This window comes from Strigops habroptila, chromosome 10 (assembly GCF_004027225.2).
Source record: "Strigops habroptila isolate Jane chromosome 10, bStrHab1.2.pri, whole genome shotgun sequence".
In the NCBI taxonomy this organism is placed as follows: domain Eukaryota; kingdom Metazoa; phylum Chordata; class Aves; order Psittaciformes; family Psittacidae; genus Strigops; species Strigops habroptila.
In genome coordinates, this window is record NC_046359.1 from 35,628,445 (window position 1) to 35,656,288 (window position 27,844).

A 27,844-nucleotide genomic window follows, 5' to 3' on the forward strand; every position below is an offset into this window, starting at 1 on the left:
AAAAAAAGCATCTCTTCTTCAAACTTGAAAATGCTTTAAAACCACAGCTTTGAAGCAAGGCTTGAGGACTGTGAGGGTGCTGAGGCACTGGAACAGGTTGCCCAAAGAAGTGATAAATGCTCCATCCCTGGCAGTGTTCAAGGCCAGGTTGGACAGAGGCTTGGGCAGCATGTTCTAATGTGAGGCGTCCCTGCTCATGGCAGGGGCTTGGAACTGGATGATCTTCAGGTCCTTTCCAACCCAAACTATTCTATGATTCTGTGACACAGTGACAACCTCCTGATTTCTGTTTAGCCTTGCCTACAGCCTATCTGCATCAGCCTGCAAAAGCAGCCCTGGCTTTTCTGGCCACCAGTAGCTGCTCCGTGAGTCCACCTGGCTTTTAGTTTTCCCTCCCCTCTGAGATGAAAGCTCACACGGTGTGTCAGTGTTGAAGTGGCAGGCGAACACGGGGTGTTTGCTGCACCTCCATGGAGCCTAACCTCAGCTAGTCCAGGAAACCACTTTGCAGCTAGCTGCCCTGCACTGCTACAGCTTCAAAGGGCTGGTGCAATGTCCATAAGGTCATAGCTGGTGACACGTGCTCTGATATATAGCAGAGAGGAAAGGAACAGAGAAGTACAAAAGTGAATTGGGTAATCTTTAGATTGTGGTGTGGTTTTCAGACTTGGTTCCCCAATCACCTTTGCACTGCAAGGTCCTCCTGCCATGTGCCATATGCTTTCATCAGGACAATGTGTGTTTAAGATGAGCAATGCCAATGCTTTACAGGAATAACCTCTGAGCCGCACACCAGCAGCTTCATCTTACAGAAACAAAGTGAGGAAAAGGGACACTCCACACTGCTGAGATCTGTGGGTCTTCCAGCACATGGCCTCAGGCACCACGGCAGCTCTGGCCATCACAGCAGCAGGGATCCATCCAGACCAGGTCAGCCAGAGTGATTTTGAAGGGAAAGCACCCTTTAAACAGAGTGAGTCATGTTGCCTGTTGGCGTAAAGGCAAAGCACGTAGGAGCAGGAAGTGCCTTTGTTTTCAGAGGGTGCTTTCAGGTCAGGTTATCACTGAGGTGCATTTCTGGCCAGGGAAATAATGGCTTGCTCCAGCAGCGAGACAATCCTACCTGGCAGGGGAAAGCGATTTCATGCGGTTCAGTATCAGGTACCTGTGTCTTTGGCTTTTCTTTTGTATTTAACTTTGTATTTAACGATGAATCTTAAACCAGAATCTTGCCACCTACTGCCCATGAAAATGCCAGATGCGTTGTGTCACACTGGTCTCTTTCTGGCCTTTTCTCAGCTCTCTGGGACTGGTCAGCTCTGCACGGGCTGGCAAAAGTATTTGTGAGCTGCCCAAATTGCCCTACTGGGACTGTGTGCCAATGTACTGCTGTCTGCAGCAACGCCAGCTTGCTTTGGGAACAAAGTGTAGTTTCCTTTTGAGCTGAACAAATAAACACTGTGTGGGAATTGGTCATAACAGAAATACTTCTTTTTTCTTTAATATCTGAGTCACTTCTTTCAGAAGAGTGACCTGTTCGTTGCTTGGGAATGCCTGGGACTGCTATCTAGTGAATATTATGGAGGTATCCATGGTGGGAAGAGATGACTGTTGCAGTAACACCAGGGATGATTCTGTATTTACAATTTAGTATAGAGGAAGTGTCTGAAAACTGGCAGTCTGCCTAGTGCCAGAACTAATGATGAGTTTGGCGTTTAGTATCATTTAGGCTAGAAATCATCCTAATTATCCCTTCTCCTGTAATTAAATGAGAAGTCTGCCATCAGCCTCTGCTTCCCATGACCCATGTTTTGGGCTCAGTTCGTCCTGCCTGGCAAATGGAAGAACTGGAGAGAAATAGGGGAGAAAGACAGAGAAGACTGAAGTATCTATCTTTGCTGCTTATCTGTTGCCAGGTACTGGCTCACTGAAACTTCTCACATCAGTATGGTCTGTCAGCAGTTCTGTCCCAGCTGTTGGCTGCTCACTGCTAAACCAAGAACTGGGAGATGAATTTGCTGCTGTTCTATAAATGGTCCACATCTAAAGTGATGGCTGGAGTATAGATACATAGACTTTAAAATATAGGGAATGAAAGGAAGAGAGATTTGGGGAAATGAGGGACCTGTAGGCTTGTATATGCAAAGTCTGCCCTGAAAGATTCTTTTACTGAAATTGCTTCTCTCGAAACTACCTTTATGTGTGTGTTTTTTGTAACAAGAGTTTTAACAGCTGAGCAGTGAACAATGCCTAGCAAGGATCACACATACACATCAAAGCTCCTCTCTAATATTTACTACTAGCATAACTTGATGAGTGTATGCTAGGTTGGGGTGTAGAGATCTAGTCTAAAGAAAGAATGCCCCATCTGAATGAATCTTCTATTTTATTCCTTTATTTCTTGCCAGTATCTGTTTAAACCCTCCACCTTCATAAAACACAGTGGAAAAAGGTAAGTGCCTCTATATATTTTGTTAGTAGAACTATAGCTGTTGAAGTTCAAAGAGTTAATTAACATTTAAATTACTGTATTTAAAAACATTAATTAAATGAACAGGACCGGTTAAACAGGTTTCATCAGCGAAGAAGTCAGTTTAATTTAGAGTAGATATGCAGCACTATCCGCTCCGAAACCCAAAATATGTGAGCTCATCCTCTGTGAGATGCATCAAGCTGATTTCTTCCTTTATCACTTCTGCTTTGGGCCTGCATGTTGCAGTAACTAGATGGGGGTTTTTTCTAGAACAAGAGGTGTGAGTAGCACTATGTCCAAGAGACTGAATACGAGTGCCATGTTAAATAAACTGATCTCTTTGGGATCTGTACTCTGCTAAGAAATTTATGAGCTATTCCACATATCCCAGAGTTAGAAAGATTTGTTACAAATATTTGTCCACATTTACCTGAATTATCTTCCCTAAAAATACAGTGCTTTCCCTTTTGAAAATTCAATTGAAAACACTACAGTGAATTCTTAATATGACTTTACAAACTGGCTGTGGGTGCAATATTCCACCTCGATGCAGGGCTTTGCATGGCACTGGCCTGGCCCAGTCTGCAACCGCACTGCTGGTCCCTGCCCAGCTGAGCACCAGCAGCTCCACGGCTTGCTCACTCTGGACCAGCAGCATGTGGCCCTCTTCAGCTTGTACTACAAAGCCTCTTAAATACTAGTTTCAGCTACTGCAGGGAGCTGTGCCAGCCACAGGCACAGAAACCCTGAATTGGCTGCAAAAAGAAGGATGGACAGCCAAAGTTTTTATTTACTCTTTATATATGTATGTATATTTTATATATATAAAATATATATATGTATATGTGTGCATATATATACACCCACAGACACACATACAGGTGTACTTGTTTGGGTTGTCACTTCAAAGGCTCTGGGTTCTGCCCATTTTGCATGTGCCAAGGGTTTTGTTTGGTCTTATCCCCCAGAGTGCTTTAATGATTCAGGGATGTAGCACTGTTAACGTGCTGTACATGGGGATCGAGGCCAAGCTTCTCCCTTCATCCAGGGCAGGCTGTCACACAGGAACCAGGGGAAGGTATGTTCTCTCCCTCCCATCCTGCAGAGATCCCAGATGGCTGCAGTGTCAGCTCGAGTCACTGCTCTGCAACCTCCTCCTGAAGCCTAGAGGATACTGGTTGAAAAGCCAGAAGCCTCCTGTGAAACTACTTGTTCACAAGTAGTGAACAAGGGGGAGGTGAGAGGTGAGAGTGGCTTGTCTTTGTGGTTTGAAATAACAAAGTTTTCTATCTTTCTCTAAGAATTAAAACCACTTTCTGTTTAAACATTTACAGTTCTTTAACACACATACCTCTGACACATCTTACAACTACTTGGAAATACTGTAGTGTGTGTTTTCCATAACCCCTCAGAAAAGTGACTGTTTCAAAGGCTTACTGCTGGAGTAGTTTAACAGTCGTGCACAGAAATGGGAAGGTAAGGGGCAAAGCAGAAGACATAGTAGCCAAAACTCTTATCTCAAGACCCATTTCTTGGAGAATTGTATCAACTTCCCTTAGTCAATAATGAGTCTTATTTATAAATTCACATACAATACAGAAAAGGAAGCTTGTTGCACTATTGTGGAGATCAAAGTTTCAATGTGTTTTTTTTTCTCCTCCTCCTGTTTAGAGAACTGAAGTTGCTGGCATGTATCTGTCCCCCTCTCCTTCTTGCTGAGCCCAGCACGGTTGATAGCCTTGGACATTATTTGAAAGCTGTTTCTAAAGATAAACACTTTGCAAAAGATCCCAGAATGCAAGTGCTCAACATAACTCACCCAGAGCCACACTGTTTGTTAGCTGGCTGCTCTTTTACATGGGGTTTTACGTTCCAGTTCGATGTGTTGTAAACTAATATAGAATTAGAAACTTCTATAGTCAAGGATGGAATCTCTGCCTTACTGAGGTCTGTATAAACAAAACCTTTGTTGATTTAATTCCATAAAAACCAGAGGTTAACCCCAAATCTCCTCCTCCTTTTTTAAGAACCATTCCATTGGTGAAAAAAGAAAATTAATAAAATTAAATCTACTAATCAAAACAGTCCCCAAAGTGCCTGAATTTTGGCACTCTCACATTCTTTAATCTCAACAGCAGCTTTAAGAAGTGGATTGTCCTCTGTTTTTCAACAGTAGTTTGAGAAGTAGAAATGTTTTTTGTCAGTGAGCAGAATTCAGTGTGTCTTCTCTCCCAGGTTATGCTGTGATCCAAAATAGACAACACATGTGTTCATCACCATCTACTTGGGTACAGCTGGCAACTGTATGGCTGTGTGTGTCCTGACGACAGCTGCCAGCCTGGAGATTTCTTCTTCTCATGCAAACAGTAGAGGTATCATCACTTGACAGGCTAGGATGCTTTGACCATATGTAATACTAGAGAGGAGAAAGGGAAAGCATACAGTGTGTGTGTATATATTTTAGTCCACATAGTATATACATATATCGTCGTACATATAGTGTACATGTATGTAAATATATGGGGGTTTTTTTAGCAGACTATGAAAACCCCACCTTACTATGAGTCTTAGGGGTGTTTTCTTCCACAGAAGCAAAGGGCTAATCAGGAGAGGAAACAGAAGCAGATTACCCCACCCACCTCCGAAGCCTCTGCTAAAGCCATTTATCACCACAGGTCTCAACCTTCTTGGGTTGGCAACTTTATAGGAGAGCTTGTTTGTGCAACCTTCTTACTGCACCTACAAAAAGTAACGGTAAAATAACCCCAAAGTAACAACAACACTTGTCTTAAGCACAAAGATTATGGCTAGTTATGGTCTGCATTCATGGGAGTTCCCTGACAGCTAGGCTGTGGGACTGGGAAAGATCAACTTTTACCAGAAATATTGTAAGTATTTCAGACCTAAACAAATTTAGGGGAGTTTGTGGTCAGCTCTTACTGCTGCAGTGTGTTATGGTTGTGTTTCCTGAATATTGGTTTGGTGAATTGGGTTTAATTCTGTGAAAGACAGGTAGTGGTATCCAAAGTGTCTTTTTTTTCATGTTTGTTTTTTAAAAGAATCAAAATCTGCATCTTATTACATTGAAAGAGGTAAGTAGATAGACAGAAACAGTGTAAAAATGAACTTTATTTTTCTGGTTAGTGAAAGCTTAGTGATTATTTTGGTCTTTAAACTCTATTGGAATGAGAATGCTGCTGAGATGGGCCTTGTTTTACTTGTCAGCCACAAACACTTGCATGTAAAATGAAACCTAGGAAGGGCAAAAATGCAAGATAGGCATTGAATATGCAAACACTATTGCATAACGATGAAAAAGAAAGGTCAAAGGTTTTATAGTAAAATAGAATGTTTCAGGAAGTGTTTACAGGTCATTAATTAGAAAAAGACAGGTTAGATATAACTTGAATTTAGTTCTGTAGTCTTGACTTATTCAGGGTCTCTACTGTGAGTCCTGAGTTTTCATACAACATTGAGAAAGCATAATACAGTTAGGAGACTCCAGATGTATTACCTCAAATATCAGTACACACAGTAATAACAGTAATTCATAGTGTCACAGGCAGCAATAACCTGGTTAATAATTCAGGGAACCGAAATGGTCACCTATTCTGAACTGGAAGTCTTGGGATATTAACTCTAATTAATATGCCAGTGCTTTTAAAAAGATCTTTTATTAAATTAAAGATAACTTACTATCTGGGGATACTAAATTCAGTGCCTCCAGTCTTAGAGGGGTTCATCGTTTGGAGAAAGGTCCTCTGGAAAGCAAATCTGTTCTCCAAAGGCCAGTCACTACAACTGAACTTCCCAGGACTATTTAAGTACATATAACACCATGCAAGTAAGCACAGCCTGTAAAGGCCTTTCTGGCTGTTAATTAGAACTATTAATGACAGCTATTAGAGCTATTTGAGACCAGTCCTGCAGAAAATCTCAAATTCCAATTTGACAGCACTGAGATTTTACAGAGTACAGATAATTTCTACATACCAAACTATTTTATATCTTCTCTTAAACTCAAGCACTTTTTATTGCCAAGTGTGTGTCCTGAAGAGGCATGAGAATCTTGGATCTGAAGCAATTTTTCCTGGTCCTTGCTGGAAGAGAGTAAAATAATCCCATTTTTGGTTATCAGTATCGTTTTCTACCATTCTCCTGAGCCTTATCACAGTTAATACCCACTGCCCAGTACTTTTTGAATGGCTTCTTCCCAAACCCCTGCCCCTCCTTCTGCTTCCAGCTGAAGAGTATTTGAGAGGCAGGAATTAGAGCAGGAAAGGAGGCAGGTAGCCTTGGTGGGACCAGCTCCAGCACCAGAGCCCTCTTTGATTCTTACTGGAATCAGAAGGAGAATTGAGGGTTGAACCTTGAAGGATCAACATCTTATGGGGACACAACTGCTGTAGTGTTCTCAGGTAGATGTGATATTGTAGTGCTTAATATTTATTGTTAAATGAAATAAAACGTTGTTAATGGCCCAACAGCTTTCCAAGCCAGGTTCATTAAACAATCTCCAAAACAACCCATTACTCTGAAGGCATGTTTGTTCTCTAAATGAGATTACAACTGAAAACCTTCATATTTAAGCATATTAATTGTAGGCTTCTGTTGCCAACAGAATGAAGTGGGCTAATTCCAAGTAGTAGCTGCTGTGATTAAGACATCTACCAAAACCAGCCCTTAACATTATAATTGTAAACTCTGCAATAGTAATAAAGCACAAATCTTAGCTGGCACCAAAAACATTCATTATCTGAAGCCAGAAATGAAGCTTCAGTTGCATTCTTTTGCATAGTAAGTTATCAAATGTCACTCAGATAAAATCTGATTGCCTTATTGCAACTGAAATACAAATTTATTCTGTGTTTATTTAAATCATGCTTAAACATGACTGGTTCTACTGAGTAACTTTTAATCTCATTTAGGTGCCTCCTATTGCATCATGTAGTGAAAAGCATAATGAATGCCTAAGAAAATACAACTTGACCTATTTGGTATGAAAAAGGGGGGATACAAAATGAATTGCCTGGGAAAATTAAACAGTTTAAGGCCAAACGAGGCAGAATAAGTAGTGAAATCTGGTGGGTTTTTTAACAATTCATGTATGAAGGCCCCTTTCCTGCATTCATTTACTTAGGTAAGAAGCCTGCCATGCTCTTTCAAACATTATCAATAGAAACCTAAAAAAACAAACCCTAACACCAAACTCACAACTTTATGACAAGTTAAGCCCATGGTTCCCATAGACCCTTATTTATGTCTGTTCATTTTCGGTTGTGGGTTTTGCGTAGTATTTTTTGTTTTGTGGTGATGTTATTGTTGTTTTGTTTTTAATATAGGCTTTTTGCTGTGTTTGTGTCATATTGCTGGTCTTCTGTATTGGAGAACAGTGGTATTTTGGGGGAATTTTCCTTGATTTGGGAAGCTTTATTAGGCCTGAATATGAGTTGTCAACGTTATGTGTCTGAATTTAGGCTGTTTTCGTTGTCAACCACGTGTCTGAATTTAGACGGGTTTGGAGGTCCATAAAGATTGTACAAACAAGCCTTAAGCTCATGCTTAAAGGCCTTAATCGTTTAAGATGCAAACGCTTGAAAGAACTGATTTTACATTAAAACTCACTGTGCACGACAACCCGTTAACTTCTTCACGACTTATTTTTCTTCTGCCTGCTGAAGCATTTCTTAGACTTCCTGATTTCAAAACCTGCCAGGAACCTGAACGCCCCTTTCTGGAAAAAGTGCCTCAAAAAGACAGCGGTGACCACACACTGCTGGGTTTTTTTACTCCTTTTTATTTCTCTTTTGGACAGAACGAGTGTTTTACCACAGTTCAGCCTCGTCGGGTGCTGGAGGTGCCCCGAGTGCAGGCAGTTGTGCAGGTCTCGCCGCCTGAGGCAGTGTTTGAGGCGGCGACACCACGAGCGCTCCATATATAACAGCCCCGTTTTTGTTTACCGCCCTGCGGCGGGGCCTGTGTGGCGCAGGCGGCCTGGGGCGGTCCCAGCCGCCGCGATGGCGGCCGCGACCTTTCCTCCCGCCGTCCCTCCCCTCGCCTCGCACCCGTTATCACTCCCGCCGCCGCCCCGCTCCTCGCCTCACCGGGGCGGGCAACCGGCACGCCACGGGCGGGAGGACCGCGCCATCGCTCAGCAGCCAATAGCGTGCGGCCATCCACGATTCAAACGGCACGTCGCGGCCAATAGGAGCGGTTGGCGGGCGGGAAGAGGCGGGGCGAGGGGGCGGACCGTTGCGCCGCCGTAACCGTCGCTCAGGGCGGTTGTTCCCCTCAGCGGAGAGCGCCCGGCTCCCGCTGCTCCGCGGACGCGCTTCCTGCCCGGCCCGGTGCGGGCGGGCGACAGGTAAGGGGATGGCGGCACCGGGATCCACCCTCCATCCGCGGCCTTCCCGGGGGGAAGCGCTCCGGCCAATCGCCGCCCCTGCCTCTCTCCACCCTCACGCGCGGGCGCCGGCCCGCGGCCATGCTCAGGCCTCTCCGTTGGGCGGACGAGCCGCGCCCTTTCCCGCTGCCCGGCCCGTTCGCTTTGGCCCTGGAGGTAGCGGGGTTTGCCTCCCCGCTTTGTTCGGGGCGCCGCCGTTCTCCGGGCCCGGCGCGGGGGAAGGCCGCGGCCTGATGGTGGGGCGGGGGCGCGCCGTGGGAGAGGCGCGAAGGGGCGGCCTGGCCCGGCCCCTCCCTTCCCCCACGGCGGAGGCTCCGCGCCAGGCCCGGGCCGGGATCGCGGGCGGGGCGGGGCCGGGGGCAGGGCCTCCTCCCTCCCCCGCACGTGGGTCCCTTCCTGTCAACACCGCCGCGGCCCTGTGCGGGGAGGTCGGGTTCCTGCCGCGCTGCGTCCGCTTTCGGTGCTCCTGCTGGAAGGCCTTTGTAAAGGGGAAAATCTCCTTTCCATGTCAGGATTGACAGGGTTTGTTTTACCTTGGGCTGGGTTTGTGCTGGGTTTTAGCGGTGAGGCTGATTCAGCTCTTTAGTCGAGCCAAGCTTGGAGCAGTGGTAGATGCCTCCACCATTATGGAGGTGGAGGTAGCAATGTGCAATGGTAATGCTGAAAAGGTCCTGCACAGCTCGGTCTCCTTGGTGAATTCAGTATTAATGGTGAATGCTGGTGAATTGAGTATTAATTCCCCGTGTAGGCAGCTGTGTCTTGTGAGCCTTGATTGGCAATGCTTCCTTTGCTTTACTGCATTTCTTTTCTTGCCTTCAGCTGGCTCCTTTCTCTGACATACACAAGGTTATATCTACCAATGGTGGCATGTCAGAATTGGAAGTAGGATTACTGGATATGTATGAACTTTGCTCTTCCAAGAGGGGAAAACTTTAGTGTCTTTTTTTATTTCTTCTTAAAACTTGTGGTGATGTGGTATGATCTTCTAGTGACTACAAGCTAGCAATCTTTTTCTTCTTACTTTCTTGACAGAAGTGAAATATCTTTCCACATACCTAGTGAGAGGGTCATTAAGAAAGACCAGAAATGGATGTATGGGGCAATATGTTTCTCTAATTGTCTTGTTCTTGGTTGAGTCAGCAGTAACTTTTCTTCTTGACCAGCTTTTAAGCTCCAGGGAGTTTTGTGTTAAATACCTTGGCTTGGTAGGATCCAAAATCCTTTTGAGCTGTTTCCTTAGATTTCATAAAGGGAACTCATAATGGTGCAGAAAACACAAATTTCACCTTGTAAGTGAATATACTTGTAATCAGGTGTCTGTACAGTACAAGGTTCATTGGCAACTGTGAACATTGGACTGATGCCAACTGAGACCCTGAAAATTATCAGGGGTGTGTGTAGAGCTTGAAAGAGAGTAAATTAAAAAAGTAATTTCTAAACTGTATTTCTTTTGAAGAAAATCTTTAAATATCTTCATTTTTCTTGATGCCAGTAATGGATTTTGTTGTCTGAACAGATGAAGGCTGCCTTTAAAAAGTGTAGCCTTTTGAAGTGGGATTTATGGAACAAGGGTTGCGAATGTCCCTCACAGGAGGCACAGGGGTGCAGAACAAGGTGGTAATTTTTGATGGGTTAAGAACTAGTATTTGCACTTTTTAGTGTTTACTGGTTGATCTCCTTATTAAACTTTAAGGAAAAAATGGAAAAATAAGTAGGTCTTTCAACTAATAAGATTATTCATTGCTTTGAATCACAAGATAGTATTTCCACTTGCTTAAATTCATTTATTATTCTGGAATTTCAAATCATTATCTACCTCAGGCTGTCTTACATGACCTTGATTTGGCTTTGGGTCCTTCAACCACATTTTCCAACTTAAAACTTCCTTCAGCTCCTTTTGAGAGCAAGATTGGAGGGAGGGAAGGTCTTTCTGCCTTCAAAAAGAGTTAAATCATCAGGTTATCTTTTCTTTGGCCTGTTTTCACATTGGTGTACAAAGATGCTGGGGTTTGATGTTTGGCAGAGAATTGCATTTTATTATCTCTGTGAAATTTTGAAGTGGTTGTCTTAAGTCAGAGAGATCAGTTTACGTGTCCTTAGTAACAACTTTGTGGAAAAATGTTTCCCTTTTTCAAAAAGGACTTAAACTCCAAAGATTCTGTTTTTCACAACTTTGTCCCACGATCTGGCAGCTTTGGCCTCGTCAGGCTCTGAGTTTGCACATGATGCCTGAGGTGTTCCAGGTCAGGAGAAGAAACAGTGGGCTTGAGGATAGGAAGTACAACAGCAAAAGGGAAATGAAGTCAGATCAGGTTCTGACATCTGCTGAAAGTGATGGCTGGACGTGGTGGAGGACCGGTGTTTAAGTCTATTTATGGAAGAGGAGGAAGAAGTTGGAACTGTGCGAGAGACTGAGGAAAGAGCAGTAGTAGACATGTGTCTCCTAAAGAACTGTCTTTTGGATGAGAAAACTGGACAAGGAGGCAGATGGGGATTGGGATCAGATCTTGAGCCCAGAGGTGGTGAAGAGGAACTGGAGCTAGTTATGTGAACAAGGGCGGAAAAGATAGAAAACCCCCAAAGGAATTAAAGGGGGATGAGGAGAGCATGGAGAAGACTTTGAAATGAAAATACAGAAATTGTCTGTCATGGAGTCATAAGAAACAAGGCTATGATTTGGAGTGGGTTAAACTGCCTGGGATGAAACAGTCAGAGGAGTGGGAATGCAGAAAGTAACAAGAAACACAGGTAGAGGACAATTGAGCTGGAAGAGCTTGTGCCTATGAGCATGGACTAGAACTCTGATAACTTTTCTAACTGGCAAGTGTGAGTGAAACCAAATGGTAAAACTTACTATTTTTGCTCCGTCAAATGCTGTACAGCAAAGGAGATGGCCAGGTGTTTCTGTTCCAAAGCAATTAGGAATATTACCAGTAAAATCCACGAGGGGATTTTGCCAAGGTTTTGGTTTCTTCTTTGACTTGGAGAGCTACACAGGTGTGAAATGAAACAGCAGCAGCTTCAGGAAATGCCAGAGTGAAAGTTCATTGAAAAGCCCCATCCCCCAATGTGTTCTCAAGGTCTGTGATTGCATAATAACAGAGGGTTTTTTGCCAAAGAATCTTAACTTTTCACTGCAGGTTAGTTAATGTGTAATGAATGAGCATCTAGTTAAATATTTCGTTTCACCTGATTTTGTGGCTTCATATTGATAGCAAACAAGTTAAAATGCTTTGAAACAAAAACATTTACTGGGTTGTTTGGTGCCATTCTCCTCCCCTCCCTCCCCCCGTTTATCATCCAAATGGTGACAGTATGTAAATTAGCTTGTATTTTACCTTAGTCTTTTAAGATAGCCCTCACTTTGTATAGAGACCTGAGACACAGAAGTTCAGGTTAAAAGCATATTCTTCTGTAGATATCAGTTTTCACAAAGCAGTGACATAAACCAAGATACTTTTCAAAGAGTCATACGGGACTTAACTAAAGTTCTGGTTTTAAATGTAAAGTTGCAGTTGTTGTGGTTTTCCCAGCTGCCTGGTATGGTGGACCAAGGGTGGTAGTCACTTAAACCATGTTTTACTAATATCTGCACTTAAGTACAGACAGGGGCATGGAATTTAGTTTTTCAGGATATTATGTGATTGCTTTGGTGCTGCACTTTTTGTTACAGGCCCCTGCAAAAGCCATTACATGCCTTGTGCTGAATAGGTGGAAAAGAGGAAATATTCAACCCATACAGGAGCCTAAATTCTGGTGTTTCCCAACTTTGGAGTGTTTGACATAATAAATGGCAGAAAGCGTGTAATGTGGCTGTGTGTACTGAATAGATTAGGGACTTTTTATTTTAACATTTAGAAATCATCACTTCAGTCACTTTTGTAGAACCACAGGAAAACAGGGTTAGAGGATACTTACATACCATCCCATTTACTTTTTCCCCTCTAAATAAGGTAACTGCATTGTGTAATTCTGGTCAAATATACACTTTGCCTGCTTTTGCTGGCCTCTGGTGATGGAGATTGTATATCATGGTTGAATACAGGTCTAGATGTACTATTAATACATTTGAATGGGGTTTTTTTCATAACAACTGTCATGTGTATTGATTTACTTCTTTTCTAGGGATTCCTTCTGGAAAATGCCAAACCGGAGGTTTGCGGATGGCGAGGTGGTGATGGGCCGTTGGCCAGGAAGTGTCCTGTACTATGAAGTACAAGTGACTAGTTATGATGATGTTTCTCATCTTTATACTGTGAAGTACAAAGATGGGACTGAACTTGCGTTGAAAGAAAGTGATATAAGAGTGAGTACACGTTTATATAATTACCAGTATTTATAACAGAAAGTTATATTGATTTTTGTGATGTAGATAAAATACAACTTATAACTGGATAGTCCCTTTGCAAGTTTTCATTAACTGTGTCTTCAGGGAATTGGTGCTAAATAATAGCTTTTTCCTATGTGACATTTAAAGTAGAAGTCCAGAATGCTGACCCTGTCTTCAAAGAAGTGTGATTTGTTTTCTTTATGTTGAACAAACAGTGATACATTTGGGGAGAAACAAGTCCAGTCCTTCAGGAACTCTATAGCATGATTGTTCATGAGAAATTGTTTTCAGGTAGCTTCTAAAGCTAGTAACCAGAGCGTGGTACTCATTTGACCTTTTTCCACTTATAAATAAGAAAACCTTGAAACAAATGCAAGCGTGTAGTCAAGGATCACTGTAAATATAAATAGCACATGCCCTTTAGCCACATACTTAAAACATCTGTGAATAGTCTGTAATGTTTCAGGACCCCAAAGGTTTTGCAAGGTGTTCTGTTCTATTTGTGACAATTTGGGACTTTTGAGAAAGGGTCATGTCACGTGTATATGAGCACACCCCTTTCTCTTTACATATCTTCATTATTTCATTTTTTGTTGGTAATAAAGGCCTTTACAAGTCAGTGTGCAAGTTTTATTTCAGTTAAAAATGTGATAATGCAGCAGACAAAAATCTATTTGAATGTTTGCTGTAGTTGATTTTTAAGGCCTGTTCCAAAACCTGCATAAGTTCAAAACCAACTTAAGTGTCTTTATGTGAGCTATAGTTTCACTTTTTGGTGGCAGTGTATATGACCTGTAACTGGCCTTTTCTTTTGGAACAAATTGTTTCTGCCTTGAGGCAGACAACCATTTTCACTGCTCTAAGACTAACTTGTTTACCTTATGCTTACAGGTTAGCAAACTCAAGCTGAGAAGATATCTTTCTTTGTTACAAAGCGTTTGTGCCTAACAAAAGTTGTGGAAATTTTACATGGGAAAACTAGCACTGTGTAGACTTCACAGAGAAATAAAACTGAATGCTTTGGGTGAAAACTGTAAGAGATTACTTATCTAATTTAGTGATTTAGCTGAGTTGGGGGTTTTTTTAGGGTTAATTTGAGCTGTGTTGCCTTAAACAGATCATTTTATCTTGATATGCCAAATGTATTAATCAAGCTAAGCAACTGAAGTGATAGCTGTCTCTTAAGGCTTAAGGGACAGCTATCAATGCATTTACTTATGCAAAGGATTAAGAGCTTAATGCTCACAGATAGCTTACATCCATATGCTGATTTCTGTAGCTCTGGCAGGAATTGTCAGAAGTTGGAGTTGGGAGGAGGTTGTTTGCGTGTTACCAGCAAAATGAGTATGCTGTAGTTGCTCTCTCTTAACAGCCTTTGTACAGCATTAGTAAAGGAGATAGGAGACAGTTCTGTAGAACTCTATGCCAGAGTCCTCATCAGGAAAAAAACACAAGTTTCTAAAATTGTTCTTTGAAACATCTAAGATAAGATTTTTGCTTTCTTCCCCTCTTTCTTTTAGTCCCAGTCATCATTCAGGCAAAGGAAGAGCCAGTCCTCTTCAAGTTCTCCCTCCAGAAGAAGTTCAAGCAGATCTCGATCTAGATCTCCTGGTCGGCCAGCAAAAGGCAGACGTCGTTCTTCTTCCCAAAGCAGAGAACATAAAGATGACAAAAAGAAAACCATCTCGGAAACCAACTTGGTTCTACTGGTATTTGTTTGTTTGTTCTTTGGGGGGGTTGGTGTGTTACTGGATTTTTTAAAACAAATTTTTGCTATTTGGGAAAGATTTGGTTTATGCATACTGGGTTTATTATTGTAAAAGCCAGCTGTAGATAACATTGAAGTCATTGTTAGCATATGCCATATGCTCCCACGTGTGAAATGGGGCAAAAGAAGTTAGCCTCCTTTTAAGATGTATTGATCAATGCACAGTAGATAGGTATTAGAATATGAAATAAAATGAGTTCTGGTTTCACACACAATTCATGTGAGGCTTCTGTGGGCGAATTGCTGCAGAATTCAAGCATAAAATATATATATATATGGCCTTGCCGACTGATAATATTGCAGAACTGTTTTCATTATAAAAACTGCCCTGTAAGGATTTGCAAGTTTATCATATATCTGGGGTTTTTTTTAGTTGACATTTGTCATGTTTGTTCTTGGCCTTTTTGTGAAGGTTCTGGTGTTCTGTAAATGCAGAATTGCAGTGTTGATGTTCCTCTATTAAGAGACATTTCTTCTGCCTCTTGTGCCCTTGAGAGATAGCTTCAAGGGATACTTGTCTGAGACACGATCCCTTGAACTGTAAATGCCTTCTGCTGATCTACTGAAAATAGATAGGTTTTAGTTATGTTTCAAGTAAACTAGACAGGACCAATCCAAACTAAATTAGTTTAGTAAATTACTACTACTAAAACAATTCTTTGGCACTGAAATTGCTGTGGTTCTTGTTCTGCAATGAACTTCTTCAAGTTGGGTGACCCAGTGCATAGCCTGTGGAACACATGCTTGTTTTAAGTAGTTTGTAGCCAGCGGATACACTTTACTTTGGACAAAAATGTTAAAATATCTTTGGTGTTTTTCTCCTGGCTTCTGATTGAGGAGTAGGATTGATCTGTTGGTGGTTGTACGACTGGAATGACCTGGTCCTTTTCAACGAAGCTTAAGTTGAAATAAAACAGATGAGTCAGGTGTGTCCTAGGGATGGGTAAGGTAGACACATTAGAATAATTTTTGTGAGGCTATTTATTTCATAGAAAAAGAACTTGATGGGAAAACAAACTTTCAGTGCTACAAAGCAGTGTCATACCTAGGACACTGAAACTTCCTCTGCTTTCCTAATAGCATTACTAAATAGATATTTTGTGTTTGGCAGTCCCTAATGATGAGTTAAAAATAACATGGAAGCTGCATTCTGTCTTAATGTCACTGTTAATAAGGAAAAAGAAAAATGAGTAACCATTTTGTTTTCTTAAGTGATTTTTCCTCCCTTGTTTGTGAGCTGAAACTTTCAGCTTTGGGTACCAAACTTTGGATACTTTGGATATTGAACCCCCTTGCTTTCCTGTGGAGAAAACTGGAGCAGTGGCAGTAGAAAAATAACTGAATAGTTCTTGTTCTTAATTATTCATCATATACTTAATGCAGCTGTTGTTTTCATAAAGCTAAAACTGTTTTTTCTTTTAACCAGAAACCAAGTGAGAATAACACCAGAAGGTACAATGGTGAACCCGAGAGTACGGAAAGAAATGACACATCCTCCATAATCTCAGAGGTATGAACATTGTATTTACTCTTAGTTTGCTGTCACATTCTAACAGCTTTCTCAGAAATCCCTAGAAAAGGGCAATACATTCATCAAGGAGAAATAGAATGCAGTGTAAAACTTAGAGGTCAAGTAAGTTTACTGTACAGCTAAGTAAGTTCAGGGGGGAGGGAGATGAAGTTGTCAGAAAGAGCGAGTACTGGAGCTGCATAACAATTTTTTCTTGTTCTTTCTATCAGACCCTCTCTGGTTACTTGTGTTCACTGCCATGCTTTTACAGTGTGAAATTTGGCCTTCAAAAGTGATTTATTAATTTATTTATGGGTTTTTTTAAGCCAAACTAGTTCTGTAGTCCTCCTTTAGAATAGAAAGGAGGGGAGGAGGGTGGAGGTGGATGACCTCTGCTGGAACTGCTGCTGATCTGTAATCATGGCCTAAGTGATCACAATGAAACTGGTTTTAGCAGTCTCTTCATATAAATGCATAAACTTAAGTACTGTATAGGAGTAGAGCACATTTCATAGTGGTGTTTTATAGTGAATAATGTCCTCCTAAATATAAAACACTGGACTACAATAGGTAATACCACTGGGAATTTTTTTTTTTTTTTAGTAAATTCTTTTTATTCATTAACAGCAAAAGTTGAAACCAGACCTGGAAATCGCGCGTGTGCTTGAACAGTACAGCTTGCGTCCGAGAAAAGAAGAAAAGAAAAGAGAAGAGATATATTCAGAGAAAAAGATTTTTGAGACAAAAAAAGTAATTGAGAAAGCATCATTAAAATCAATTGAGAAAGCATCATCAAAAACAAAAGAGCTAGAGTTTGGAGGAAGAATTGGTATGTGTGCAGCTTGTCTTAAGAGTAGAAAACTAGTGCTTTTCTGGTTTTTACTTAGTGACCATACTCTTGTGTCAAGAACTCTTTGTCCAATGCTTGGACCCTGGATGCAGAATCCAGAGTTACATGACACTTCATGGTGTCTGTGCTGGTGTTGGTGGCAGTCGAAGAATCAGTACTACACTTGGTTCTCTTGTGAAATATAGTGAAGATCTTGAGCCTTCCCTTGCACAGTGGGATTTAAATATTTCCAAATTAAACTTTAGAAGTAACTAGCAAAGTTTTTACATTTTAAAAACCCAACAGTGAAGTATTCTTCATGCAGTTCTGTTGAACAGCTTTAAAAGGATGCAGTGGGTGTGATCCTTTGCTTTGGTTGTATGACCTCGTATGGAAGTGAGAAGAATGCCTCTGTGTCCCATAATGTGACAGGGAGATTGCTGCAGTCTTGCTTCAGGAACAGATAATGACAACCTCTTCTCTGTCACTAAAGTTAATAGATTTATTATTGGGATTGAAACTGTGGTTTTAATTTTCTATGTTTACCTTCTAATACTGCATAATGCTTATTTACAGGGACCTTCACGCTGATATTTTTCCTGCCTGCTACTGTACTCTACTTGCTGTTGATGTGCAAACAAGATGACCCCAGTCTTATGAACTTCCCCCCTCCTCTCCCAGCACTTGAAAGTCTTTGGGAGGCGAGGGTCTTTGGTGTTTTTCTTCTGTGGTTTTTCCTTCAAGCTCTGTTTTACTTACTGCCAATTGGAAAGGTAAGCTGTTCGTTAGCAAAGCAGTTGGGTCCTTATGGATAATTAATTTGTGTGTTAGGCTGGAAGGTAGAGTATGTTTGTAATGCAGTGAATTTGAAAGCAAATGAATTAGTTTGCCATACTAAGCTAGAATATAGCTACTGCAGATTTCTGTAAGCTTAAAATAGCACAGTTTAAGAGTTTAATGGCTGTGCATTTCACAGTCTTAGAGGAGAATAGGCAGAAGGCATTATATAGGAGTCCAAATCAGAGCATGGGTAAAATCTGCCTGAGAGATACCTGAAATTCTTCTAGATTTCTGACTTTAAAATCTGCAAACTATTTGATACTCAGTTTCTTATTGATATCCAGTGTTTTGGAACATAATCCTCACTTACAGGAAGCTGTAAGTCTTTCTCGCCATATGTATATCGGGCAAATGCTCCATTTCCCTCCTTTTGTGACCTGAGGAACACTGGCAGATTCTGAAAGAACACCAATAAATAGATCATTTAATCATTTTGTTCTATCGCTGTACATGCTTACAGTCATTGCAGCTGCTCTGTTTTCTTGAGACTGGTTAGGAAGAGATTTTTTTTATTTAAATGTTTCAAATAAAACCTGTGACCTTTTGATATGCAGAGTATGCTTTTGAGAACTATGCATGATCTTCAGATTTGACCGTGTCTAGCTGATTACCATCTTTGTGGCAGAGATGTGCTTGATTAACCTCCCCTGCCACTGTCCTCACCAAGTATTCAGTTGAAACACTACTGTTTTATTCTTCCTAGGTTGTAGAAGGCCTGCCTCTTTCAAATGGAAGGAAACTGCAGTACCGGATAAATGGTAAGCATGTTGCAGTTGCTTATTCTGAAGTTTGATACCACTGCCTGATGTGCAGTACTAGTGACAGGGCAAGAGGCCAGTGGGCACAAACTGAAATCCAGGAGGCTTCATCTGAACATCAGGAACCACTTTTTTTTACTGAGGGTGACTGAGCACTGGCACAGGTTGCCCAGACCATGCAGATTTCTCCATCCTTGGAAATATTTAAAAGCTGTGTGGACATGGTCCAGAGCTGCAGGTGACCCTCTGTGAGCGGGAGGGTTGGGCTAAATGAGTTCTGGAGGTCCCTTCTAACATCAACCATTGTGACCCTGTGAAAGGGTTTGTAGAAGGTACTTGGATGAGAGCTGTGTAAAACTGCCTGCTGCTATTTGGACATTGTTCTAGTCTACATGATTTTATACTCACACTGCAGCAGTTTTGTGTTCAAGTTTTTACTTGAGTAGTTATTTGAACACTTCAATTACCACTATCTGTATCAAGGTATACATGAAGATGACCGTATTTTCTTCTTGAAGTTATCCAAGCTGTCCCCCAGATAAGATTTCATGACCTACTATCATTATCCAGTACTGGTATCAGTGTCCATTTTTCCACTAATACCTGAAATGGGATCTTATCTTGGAAAACATGTGGTTGCACTCGGAGTGTCCCTGCCTCTTGTCCTCTTGATGAGGAGCACAGGAAATTCCAGGGCTTAGCCAGAATCTCTTCATTATATTGCTGTACCCCAGGAATTTGAACCTGAAGAGCATGGGATGTATAAGACACTATTGGAATATCAACAAATCTTGGGAGGTGTACAAATGCAGGAAGGCTGGACTGGGTAGGGTCTACTGGAATGATTATTTTAATTTTTGCTAACATGTCTTTCTACATCCTTTAGGGTTTTATGCTTTTGTTATGACTGCTGCAGTTATTGGAACTTTATTATACTTCCAATTTGAACTTCATTATTTGTATGATCACTTCCTGCAGTTTGCAGTGGCAGCTGCAGCTTTTTCTATGGTCTTGAGCATTTATCTGTATATTCGGTCCCTGAAAGCGCCCAAGGAAGAACTGGCCCCAGGTGGAAATTCTGGTAAGTTAGAAACATTTTGGATCATTTATTTCCAATTACTTGCTACAGTTTTGTTTCTATAAATGAAAGGCTTGGTTTTAGGGCTGATTATTATATTACTGTTAACTTTCAACCAAGGTAAAATGCATGTTGCATGTTCAATGGCAGGTTTTTGTTCACACTCAAATACTGTAAAATACTTAAAATTGTAATTCTATTATCTTGAGTAGTTTACACACAAATATTTTGGCTGCTCTAGTCCCTTAGAGATGAGAGGACAGTTCCTTCCTTTCTGTTTTCAGCATTTGGCTGAGGCTTGTCTAGTTTGCTTCATAGTGCCCCTACCAATGGGCCTTCAACAGCAGGGAAGGGAAGGGAAAACTGAAAGCTGTAGACATTTGGGCAGGGGGAAGTCAGGCACAGAACTTGAAATTGTGAAGCTTTATTTTGCTGTTCACTTTTTTGTTTTAAAAAGTACCCTTTTAAAAACATCTATTTAGCTGAATTGAATTTCCAAAAGAAATTTTGAGTCAGTCGTGAGACTGTCTGCTTAAAATCAATTACTTAGTATCAATTCTATGCAGATGTTTTTTGTAGGACAAAGGATAGATTGGCATTAAATATTAACCAGACTGCTTTTAAAAATGGTCAGAGGTCCTCAGTTCCTTCATCAGTGCAGCATGGATGTGTGGGAAGGGAAATAATAAATGATCATAAATTGTTTTTTCTTTGAAAGTGCAGTTCCAGTCTCTGTAAGTGGCACAGCAGCATCCTGTAACTGTTCTGCAGTGCTTGGTGTTTGTTAACTCAGTGCAGGATATCTTGAAGTCCAGGTATTGGATTTTCCTTCTTGTCCGTCTCCTTGATGGACAGGTCATTGTCACAGCTAAAGGAATTCTTGCTCCCAAAGAAGAGCATTGAAGTAGGAGGAAGAGTAGAATTAATACCATAAGATCACATGTGACATGGGCTTCAGGATAAGGCTGAAAACAAAGAAGGAACAAGTGTCAAGGAGAAATAAGCCTGCAGTAACTTCCAAAGTGTTTAGTCCTAATAAATAAAATATTTGGGTCTCTTAAAATACAAGCCACGTAGGGTTTGCTTTGTGTTTTGCATACGCTCTCACATTCCTTGCCAACCTAAAGGCTTTTTTATTTATGAGAGAACTGTAATAGAAAGTAGGAACTTCTTTATGGGGAGGAGTACAGTGGCAGATAAAAGGAAGAGAATTGCTGACAAAGACTCTGTTATCTGCAGGGTATTTTGTTTATGACTTTTTTACTGGACACGAATTAAACCCTCGTATTGGCAGTTTTGATCTCAAATACTTCTGTGAGCTGCGTCCAGGATTAATTGGCTGGGTGAGTCAGTCATCTGAGCTGTTTTCTTTGCTTAAACATTAGACACATGGGGTTTTATAAATATATATAAACCATATATACATATATTTATATGTATAATATATTAATATATATCATATATTGCATATAATATGTAATATTCATTACAGTAACATAATATTTAGTAAACGTATATTGTGTATATATGTGTATAATATATACAATATATACTATAATCATAATATATATTATATAATCTATATTGTGTATAATTAATTACATATAATTACTATATATTTTGTACATTATGTGGTTTATATAAAGATAATAAATGTAAGTAAATATAGTAAGTATAAGTAATAAATATATGACATTTATATTTTAAATATATATAACAAATATAAATTAGAATAATTATAAATATAAAATATTAAAATATAAAAATAAATACATATTATGATATATATTCAATATATAATATATAACTATAATAAAAATTAAAATAAATATATAAAAATAAAATATATGAATATTTAATATAATATAGAAATAAAAAGATAATATATAAATAAAAATAGATTTATAATCATATTATAAATTATATAAATATGAATATAGTATGTATATATTTAATATTAAAATTAATAAATTTATATTGCGATATATGTTATATATTTTATATATTATATATAACACAAATACTATATATTTAATATATAAACATAAATGTTTTAATATAAAATCATAATTTTCAATTTATATTAAATGTATTTATTACTTACATATAATAAATGTATTATAAAATAAACATAGATATATTGTCTATATATAATTATATAATACATGTAATAAATTATATAGTATATCTGTTATTAAATAATTATATGTTTATATCGATTATATATTTAATACATATTTAATTATATATTAGTGTATGTAATTATAGATCATTTATATATGATATAATGTAATATGATATAAGCATATAAATATATAAAAACATGTATTATAGTATATTTATATATATTGTGTATATAATATATATAAAATATATATAAATTTGGCATTAAGGCTACAATACGTATTTATAAACAGGAAAAAGTACTTCGAAACAGTTTCATGATGCCAGATTTTTCATGACCGTTTTTATTTAATTTAGGAAAAATTCTACATTCTTGCTTCCTTGCTCTGTGGGGAATGAAGCCTCTTCTTAAAGTATTCATGCGTTGAGGTTATACAGCTTCAGAACTGTAGTTACTTGCAAACTGTGGCTTGTGAAATAAGTTTATTACTGTGAAATAAGTTATTTAAAACTTAAACTTCGGTCAAAACCCCCTGTATCATCTGTGTTAAAATGTCCTAGAGTGTGATGGAAAAGATCACTGCTTTTTACAAGGAAAATCTGTAATCAATTGTTTTCTACACTAGGTTGTTATAAACTTGGCAATGCTCCTGGCCGAGATGAAGATACACAATCAAAGCATGCCATCTCTGTCAATGATACTTGTGAACAGCTTTCAGCTTCTCTATGTGGTGGATGCTCTTTGGAATGAGGTAAGTGACAATCCTATTGAACTGCTGGCATTTCTAATTACAATGTTACATGAATGAAGTTCTGTACTTTCTAAATTCCTTCCTCCTTGTTTCTAGGAAGCCGTTTTGACTACAATGGATATTACCCATGATGGATTTGGATTTATGCTAGCATTCGGAGATCTGGTGTGGGTTCCCTTTGTCTACAGTCTGCAGGCCTTCTATTTAGTTGGTCATCCTACTGCAATTTCTTGGCCTGTTGCTGCTGCAATTACTATTCTGAACTGTAAGTTACAGTAACTGTTTTTATTACCAGCAGTAACCATATAGTACTGATTTTGGTTTTTTGAGTTGTGAGGTTTTAGCTAAGATGCAGTGATTTTATTTTCTGTATTACCACAGCTGGTGGAAGCATGTCTCTGGCTACAAAGAATATAATCAACTTTTATTAATGAAGTATGAATGAGACATCCACTTGCTCTGTTGAGAGCCATCTTTAGGTGGATGTCATCTAGAGTTTCAGAAGTGACTTGAAATGTTTTGCATGAAGAAGTGTAGCAGCTGCCTTTTCAAGTCAGTCTGAGTGACTCTTCTAAAAATGAAGTCAACAGCTTGTTGGTTATGCTTTACTGAACCTGGAGTAAAAGAGGTTTTGTTGTTTAACAATTTGCATCTCCTTCCCTGATGCCCATAATTACAAACTCATGTCAAAGGAAAGCATCTCCTTTTAACTAGCAAGTGCTTTGAGAAAGAATCTTGCACCTTTAGGAGACCTTAAATTTGCACCAAGAGGGCCTTGTAGTTTGTCACTTTATCTAAGTAGTAAACCTGAAAGAAAGCTGTTGTAAACGTGTCAAAGAATACACACACCTGGAAAAAATATGAAGGGATACAACTCAGTATGTGCAATCCTGGGAAATACAACATCTTATTTTCATTTTCAGGGTTTTTTTTTTTTCTTTATTTGAAGTATGTTGTGCTCCTGTTTTTCAGTGCAGCCTCAGAGAAAGCAAATTTAAGCTGCCTTGTGAAAATGAAGGGGGGAATTAATTTCAACACCAAATAATTGTCTGGTTCTTCTAATATTGTAAATAGTTGGTCAGTCTGTAGAGTAGCACTGTAGCAAACTACTGGGCTGCTAACAGAGCTGTAACAGAGCTGTTGCAGCACATCACCTTATGTGAATTACAAACCGAAGGTTACAGTAATAAACTCTAGGTCAGATATAAAAGTAAAAGGAGAAGTGAAAATAAAGCTTCTCCAAAATCTTAAAAGCAATGTGCAAGAGCATATGGAATGCAGGGTTCCAATAGCATTCCTGTCTTGTTAGAGCTCTGAGAACCAGACAATATCAGTTACATCTCCTGAGGGAACGGCTTCGGTGTAATGAGTGTGGCAGAGAAGATTTGAGAGCTTTTGCTGAAGGAAAGAAAACTGCAAAGTACTGAAAATGCCAAATAATATTTCTTTTCAGGTGTTGGCTATTACATATTCCGTAGTGCAAATTCCCAGAAAAACAGTTTCCGAAGGAATCCAGCAGATCCCAAATTGGCCTGTGAGTGCATTTTTTATTTGTTCAGTTGCTACACAATGTCTCTTTGTAGTGTGTAAATACACATTTCAATGGTTGGGTTGACTACAATACTCTCTACACAGATCTGAAATCTATACCCACTGCAACTGGGAAAGGGCTGCTTGTCACGGGCTGGTGGGGTTTTGTTCGTCACCCGAACTATCTCGGTGATATCATCATGGCTCTGGCATGGTCCCTCCCCTGTGGTAAGTTCCTGAAGCTAAGGTAGATTTTGTTAAAAATGCTGGTATGTTCTGGCATCTTTCTGTGGTGTAAGCTTAATGTAACAGCTATTTTCCCTTATATCTTATCCTTTATATCTTACTGTAGATTTGACGTCTTCTACTATAGATTTGACTTTTCTTTCTGACACTTCATCATTAAGTAACAATGGAGCTTCCTAATAAGTTGTTCCTTACATTTTTTTAGTGGCTTTGCTATAGTGTTTTCCTGACTGCTGACTCATGTCCAGTTTTTCATCCACAAGTCAAGTAGTGTGCTCTGAGCAAAGCTGGAGTTGCCATCTTCAGCCAAAATAGAGAAAACCTTGTGGGACTTGTGTGGGGCAGCTCAGTGTGCAGGGGTTTACCTATTTCTCTGGGTTTGGTAGCTAAAGAAGTTAAAATATGTGCCAGCTTTGCATGTGTTAAGAGTAAAGTTGGTAGCTTCTGAGACTGAATTTTAAGGATTATTTTCTGGGGTTTTTGGTGGGTCTTTTCCTATCTGCGTGTGACCATGTCACATGTCACTATCCTCTGGAGCTTTTGATGCTTTACAATACAACTATAAGATGCTTCAGTCTATGACAAGTATATGTCACCAGCTCAGTACATGTTAATAGCTAACATTTCATTGCTGCACCTAAAGTGACGTTCTCACTTTATTCTACAGGTTTTAATCACATTTTACCATATTTCTACGTGATCTATTTCATCTGCTTGCTTGTTCATCGAGAAGCTCGTGATGAACATCACTGTAAGCAGAAATACGGCTTGGCATGGGAAAGGTATTGTCAGCGTGTACCGTACCGCATATTTCCTTACATCTACTAGAGCACTCCAGCTGCCTGATTTGCAAATTCCTTCTAAAGTCAGTTTCTTTGCAAATAAAAATATACCTCTTACCTTTGCACTTGGTCCAGTTGTCATTGAGGCTTTTAAAAACAAGCAAACAAAAAGGTGACCAAACAGTGGAGTGCATCAAACAGCTATTTACAAGTAATCTTACAAATGTGAGTTATGTGAACTGACTGTGACTTCGATTTTTACCAAAATTGTGAATTTTAAAAAGTCTTGGAGCCCTAATCTTTCAAGTTTCAATTTTATCTAGAATCCTGAGTTTACATTTTTTTTTTTAATTGCATTTAATTAAGCACTGTGATGTAAAGTATATTATTTTCTTAATACAATAAATACAGAAATTCCATCGAGTTCATTTTTTGGTGGTGCTTGTACCATCTAACTTCAGATGTCTGACTTAGTTGCCTGAACTGAAGGAGCAGCAGGGGCTTTTGGTCGGTGGAACCGGGGGCAGAGGATGTGACCCACGTGAAGGGCCACTGGCAGTGCTGCCCTGCAGCCCCAGGCTGGAGCTGGCACAGCTCAGCTTGGTGCTTGTCCCCCTCTCCTGGCTTTTCGTTAATGGGATTTTTTGGTCAGGGAGGCTCAGGTGACCCCTGTACCTGCAGGAGGGACGATGGGATGGGATTGGGAGAAGTAAAGGGGCACGACCATCCCCTCCCATCTCATCCCTCCATTCTTACAGCAGTTGCAGACCAGGGGGTGCTCCTGGCAGCACCCCTGACCCTAGAGAGAAGCCACGCTGCTGGCTCAGGCGCCTGAAGGTAGATGATACAAACACGTGTTGCAGCTGTGAGCAGAGCTGTGGCAGCGAGTAGCAAACCTTACTCCTGCATCTAGTGGTGAACACAGGGTAGCAAAAGGTGCAGGAAAGAACAAAATGACCACAGTTGGCTTGTGCCGATCTCTGTATATGTCTTAATGTACCATAGCGTTTACCAAGTGTGTATAATAGAGCTTCCGTGTTTTTGCTGTACAGTCTTTTTGGATTTGAAAAGGCGATAGCTTTGGGGTTTTTTAGGAACAGGAGATACCAGTAACTAAATCCATTTCCAGTCCTTTTTAAAAACATGCTCATTGAATAAAAAAGGTTTTGTAAATTAATGTATTAATTCTTGAACCAATTGAAATGGTCCTTTAAATATTTGTATTGAAAGAGATGCTATGAAAATACAGGACATGCTCCTCAATCCAAAGTGGTTTTTTTTTTCCTTTTATTTTAATTTGGCATTGCTACCTCATATGTAGGTTTTGCCTTTTGTACTGTTGCAGATAGAGAAAATGGCTATTTTTTGCTATTGCTATTTAAAACAACATTTTTTTACATGAGCCTGTGGTTAAACTCGACCACTTTCTAATATATTTTTGTATATATTTGACTTTTTAACTAATGTACGTGTTCTAGTTACTAGCCGTGTTCTTTGGCTACCTGGCTGTAAATCAGATGCCTTCGCAGTATTTACTTCGTAAGTAGAATAATTTTACTGAAATAAATAATCTTGCATTAACTAAACTAACTTTTATTCTGTCATCACACTGAGAGCTTCTCACATACCTCATCCAGGAGGTTTTATAGCACAAATTGTCCAAAACAGCTGAGTAGAAGCTTAACTCTAGTGCATGTACTTCTATGCTTGCAGGAAGGTTCCTGGTAAATGGGAATGTTGCTGTTGCTCATCAGTTATTTTCAGTTCTTTTAAAGTGTTGATCTAATTGAAATCTAGCACATGACTTTTTTAAAGAAAAGAACCCTCTATTTTGTACACAGGCATTTTTTTAAGGATAATTGTACATTTGAAGTGTATATAATGTAGCTTGATTGTGACAGTTGCCTCCAAAAATCTGTAGTGTTGGTGTTGTAAGAGACATGTTTTAAGACAAGTACTTTGATTCCTGGTTGAAGAGAGCAGTGCCTGTAACAACACTGAGGAGCATTTACTCCCGTGCAGTAGCAGATTAAACTGGGATATGCTGCCCAATGGATTAATGGGAAATAGAGCAATGACCCAACTGCCCCAGCCTGCAGCTGGTGGTTTAAAGTGTACTGGAGCAGGGGGACAGTTGAACCCCTCTCTCTGTAAAGCAGGAGGTGCTGCTGCCATCCCAGTTTTATCTGTTGCCACACATTATCTTTACTGTTGAAATGTAACGCGCGGAGCCCTTGTCTTTCAGAAACAGATTCTGACCAATGGTGACTTCCCTCTATTTACGTGCTGAGTTTTATGTGAATTTGATTTTTGAAGCAATTGTTTTTAATGCAAACAAGTCTATAAACTAAAATAAAGCTTTTGCTTAAAATTTAGTGCCTTTTTCTTCCCTGTTCATGGTGGGGTCTAAAAAAGATGGTT

The 27,844-nt window shown here is 39.8% G+C and overlaps 2 protein-coding genes across 20 annotated transcripts in view; one reads left to right on the forward strand and one right to left on the reverse strand.

Moving 5' to 3' along the window:
- Positions 1-4,827: 4,827 nt before the first annotated feature.
- LBR (lamin B receptor) lies at positions 4,828-27,798 on the forward strand. 4 transcript variants are annotated; one of them, XM_030499289.1, is made up of 14 exons: positions 4,828-4,845; positions 13,002-13,182; positions 14,727-14,921; positions 16,401-16,484; positions 17,112-17,313; positions 17,890-18,086; positions 18,857-18,911; positions 19,798-19,992; positions 21,229-21,332; positions 22,740-22,865; positions 22,962-23,130; positions 24,319-24,399; positions 24,501-24,623; positions 25,309-27,168. In XM_030499289.1, exons 2-14 carry the CDS (start codon positions 13,018-13,020, stop codon positions 25,467-25,469), a joined length of 1,857 nt encoding a protein of 618 aa, XP_030355149.1. In that variant the 5' UTR covers positions 4,828-4,845; positions 13,002-13,017; the 3' UTR covers positions 25,470-27,168. The 4 variants fall into 4 exon arrangements, with proteins under 4 accessions (XP_030355149.1, XP_030355148.1, XP_030355150.1 ...); XM_030499288.1 differs by lacking the exon at positions 4,828-4,845 and adding an exon at positions 5,036-5,361; XM_030499290.1 differs by lacking the exon at positions 4,828-4,845 and adding an exon at positions 8,702-8,837 and having other exon boundaries at positions 14,727-14,915.
- DNAH14 (dynein axonemal heavy chain 14) overlaps positions 19,988-27,844 on the reverse strand; it is a 48,916-nt gene continuing 41,059 nt past the window's right edge. For 14 of the 16 annotated variants that reach the window (XM_030499302.1, XM_030499297.1, XM_030499292.1 and 11 more), the window contains 2 exons: positions 25,542-25,570; positions 19,988-20,954 (listed from right to left, as the gene is read on the reverse strand). The gene's annotated coding sequence lies outside the window, so the exon portion shown is untranslated. The remainder of the gene's footprint in view (positions 20,955-25,541; positions 25,571-27,844) is intronic. The other 2 variants (XM_030499307.1, XM_030499306.1) reach the window with 1 other exon arrangement.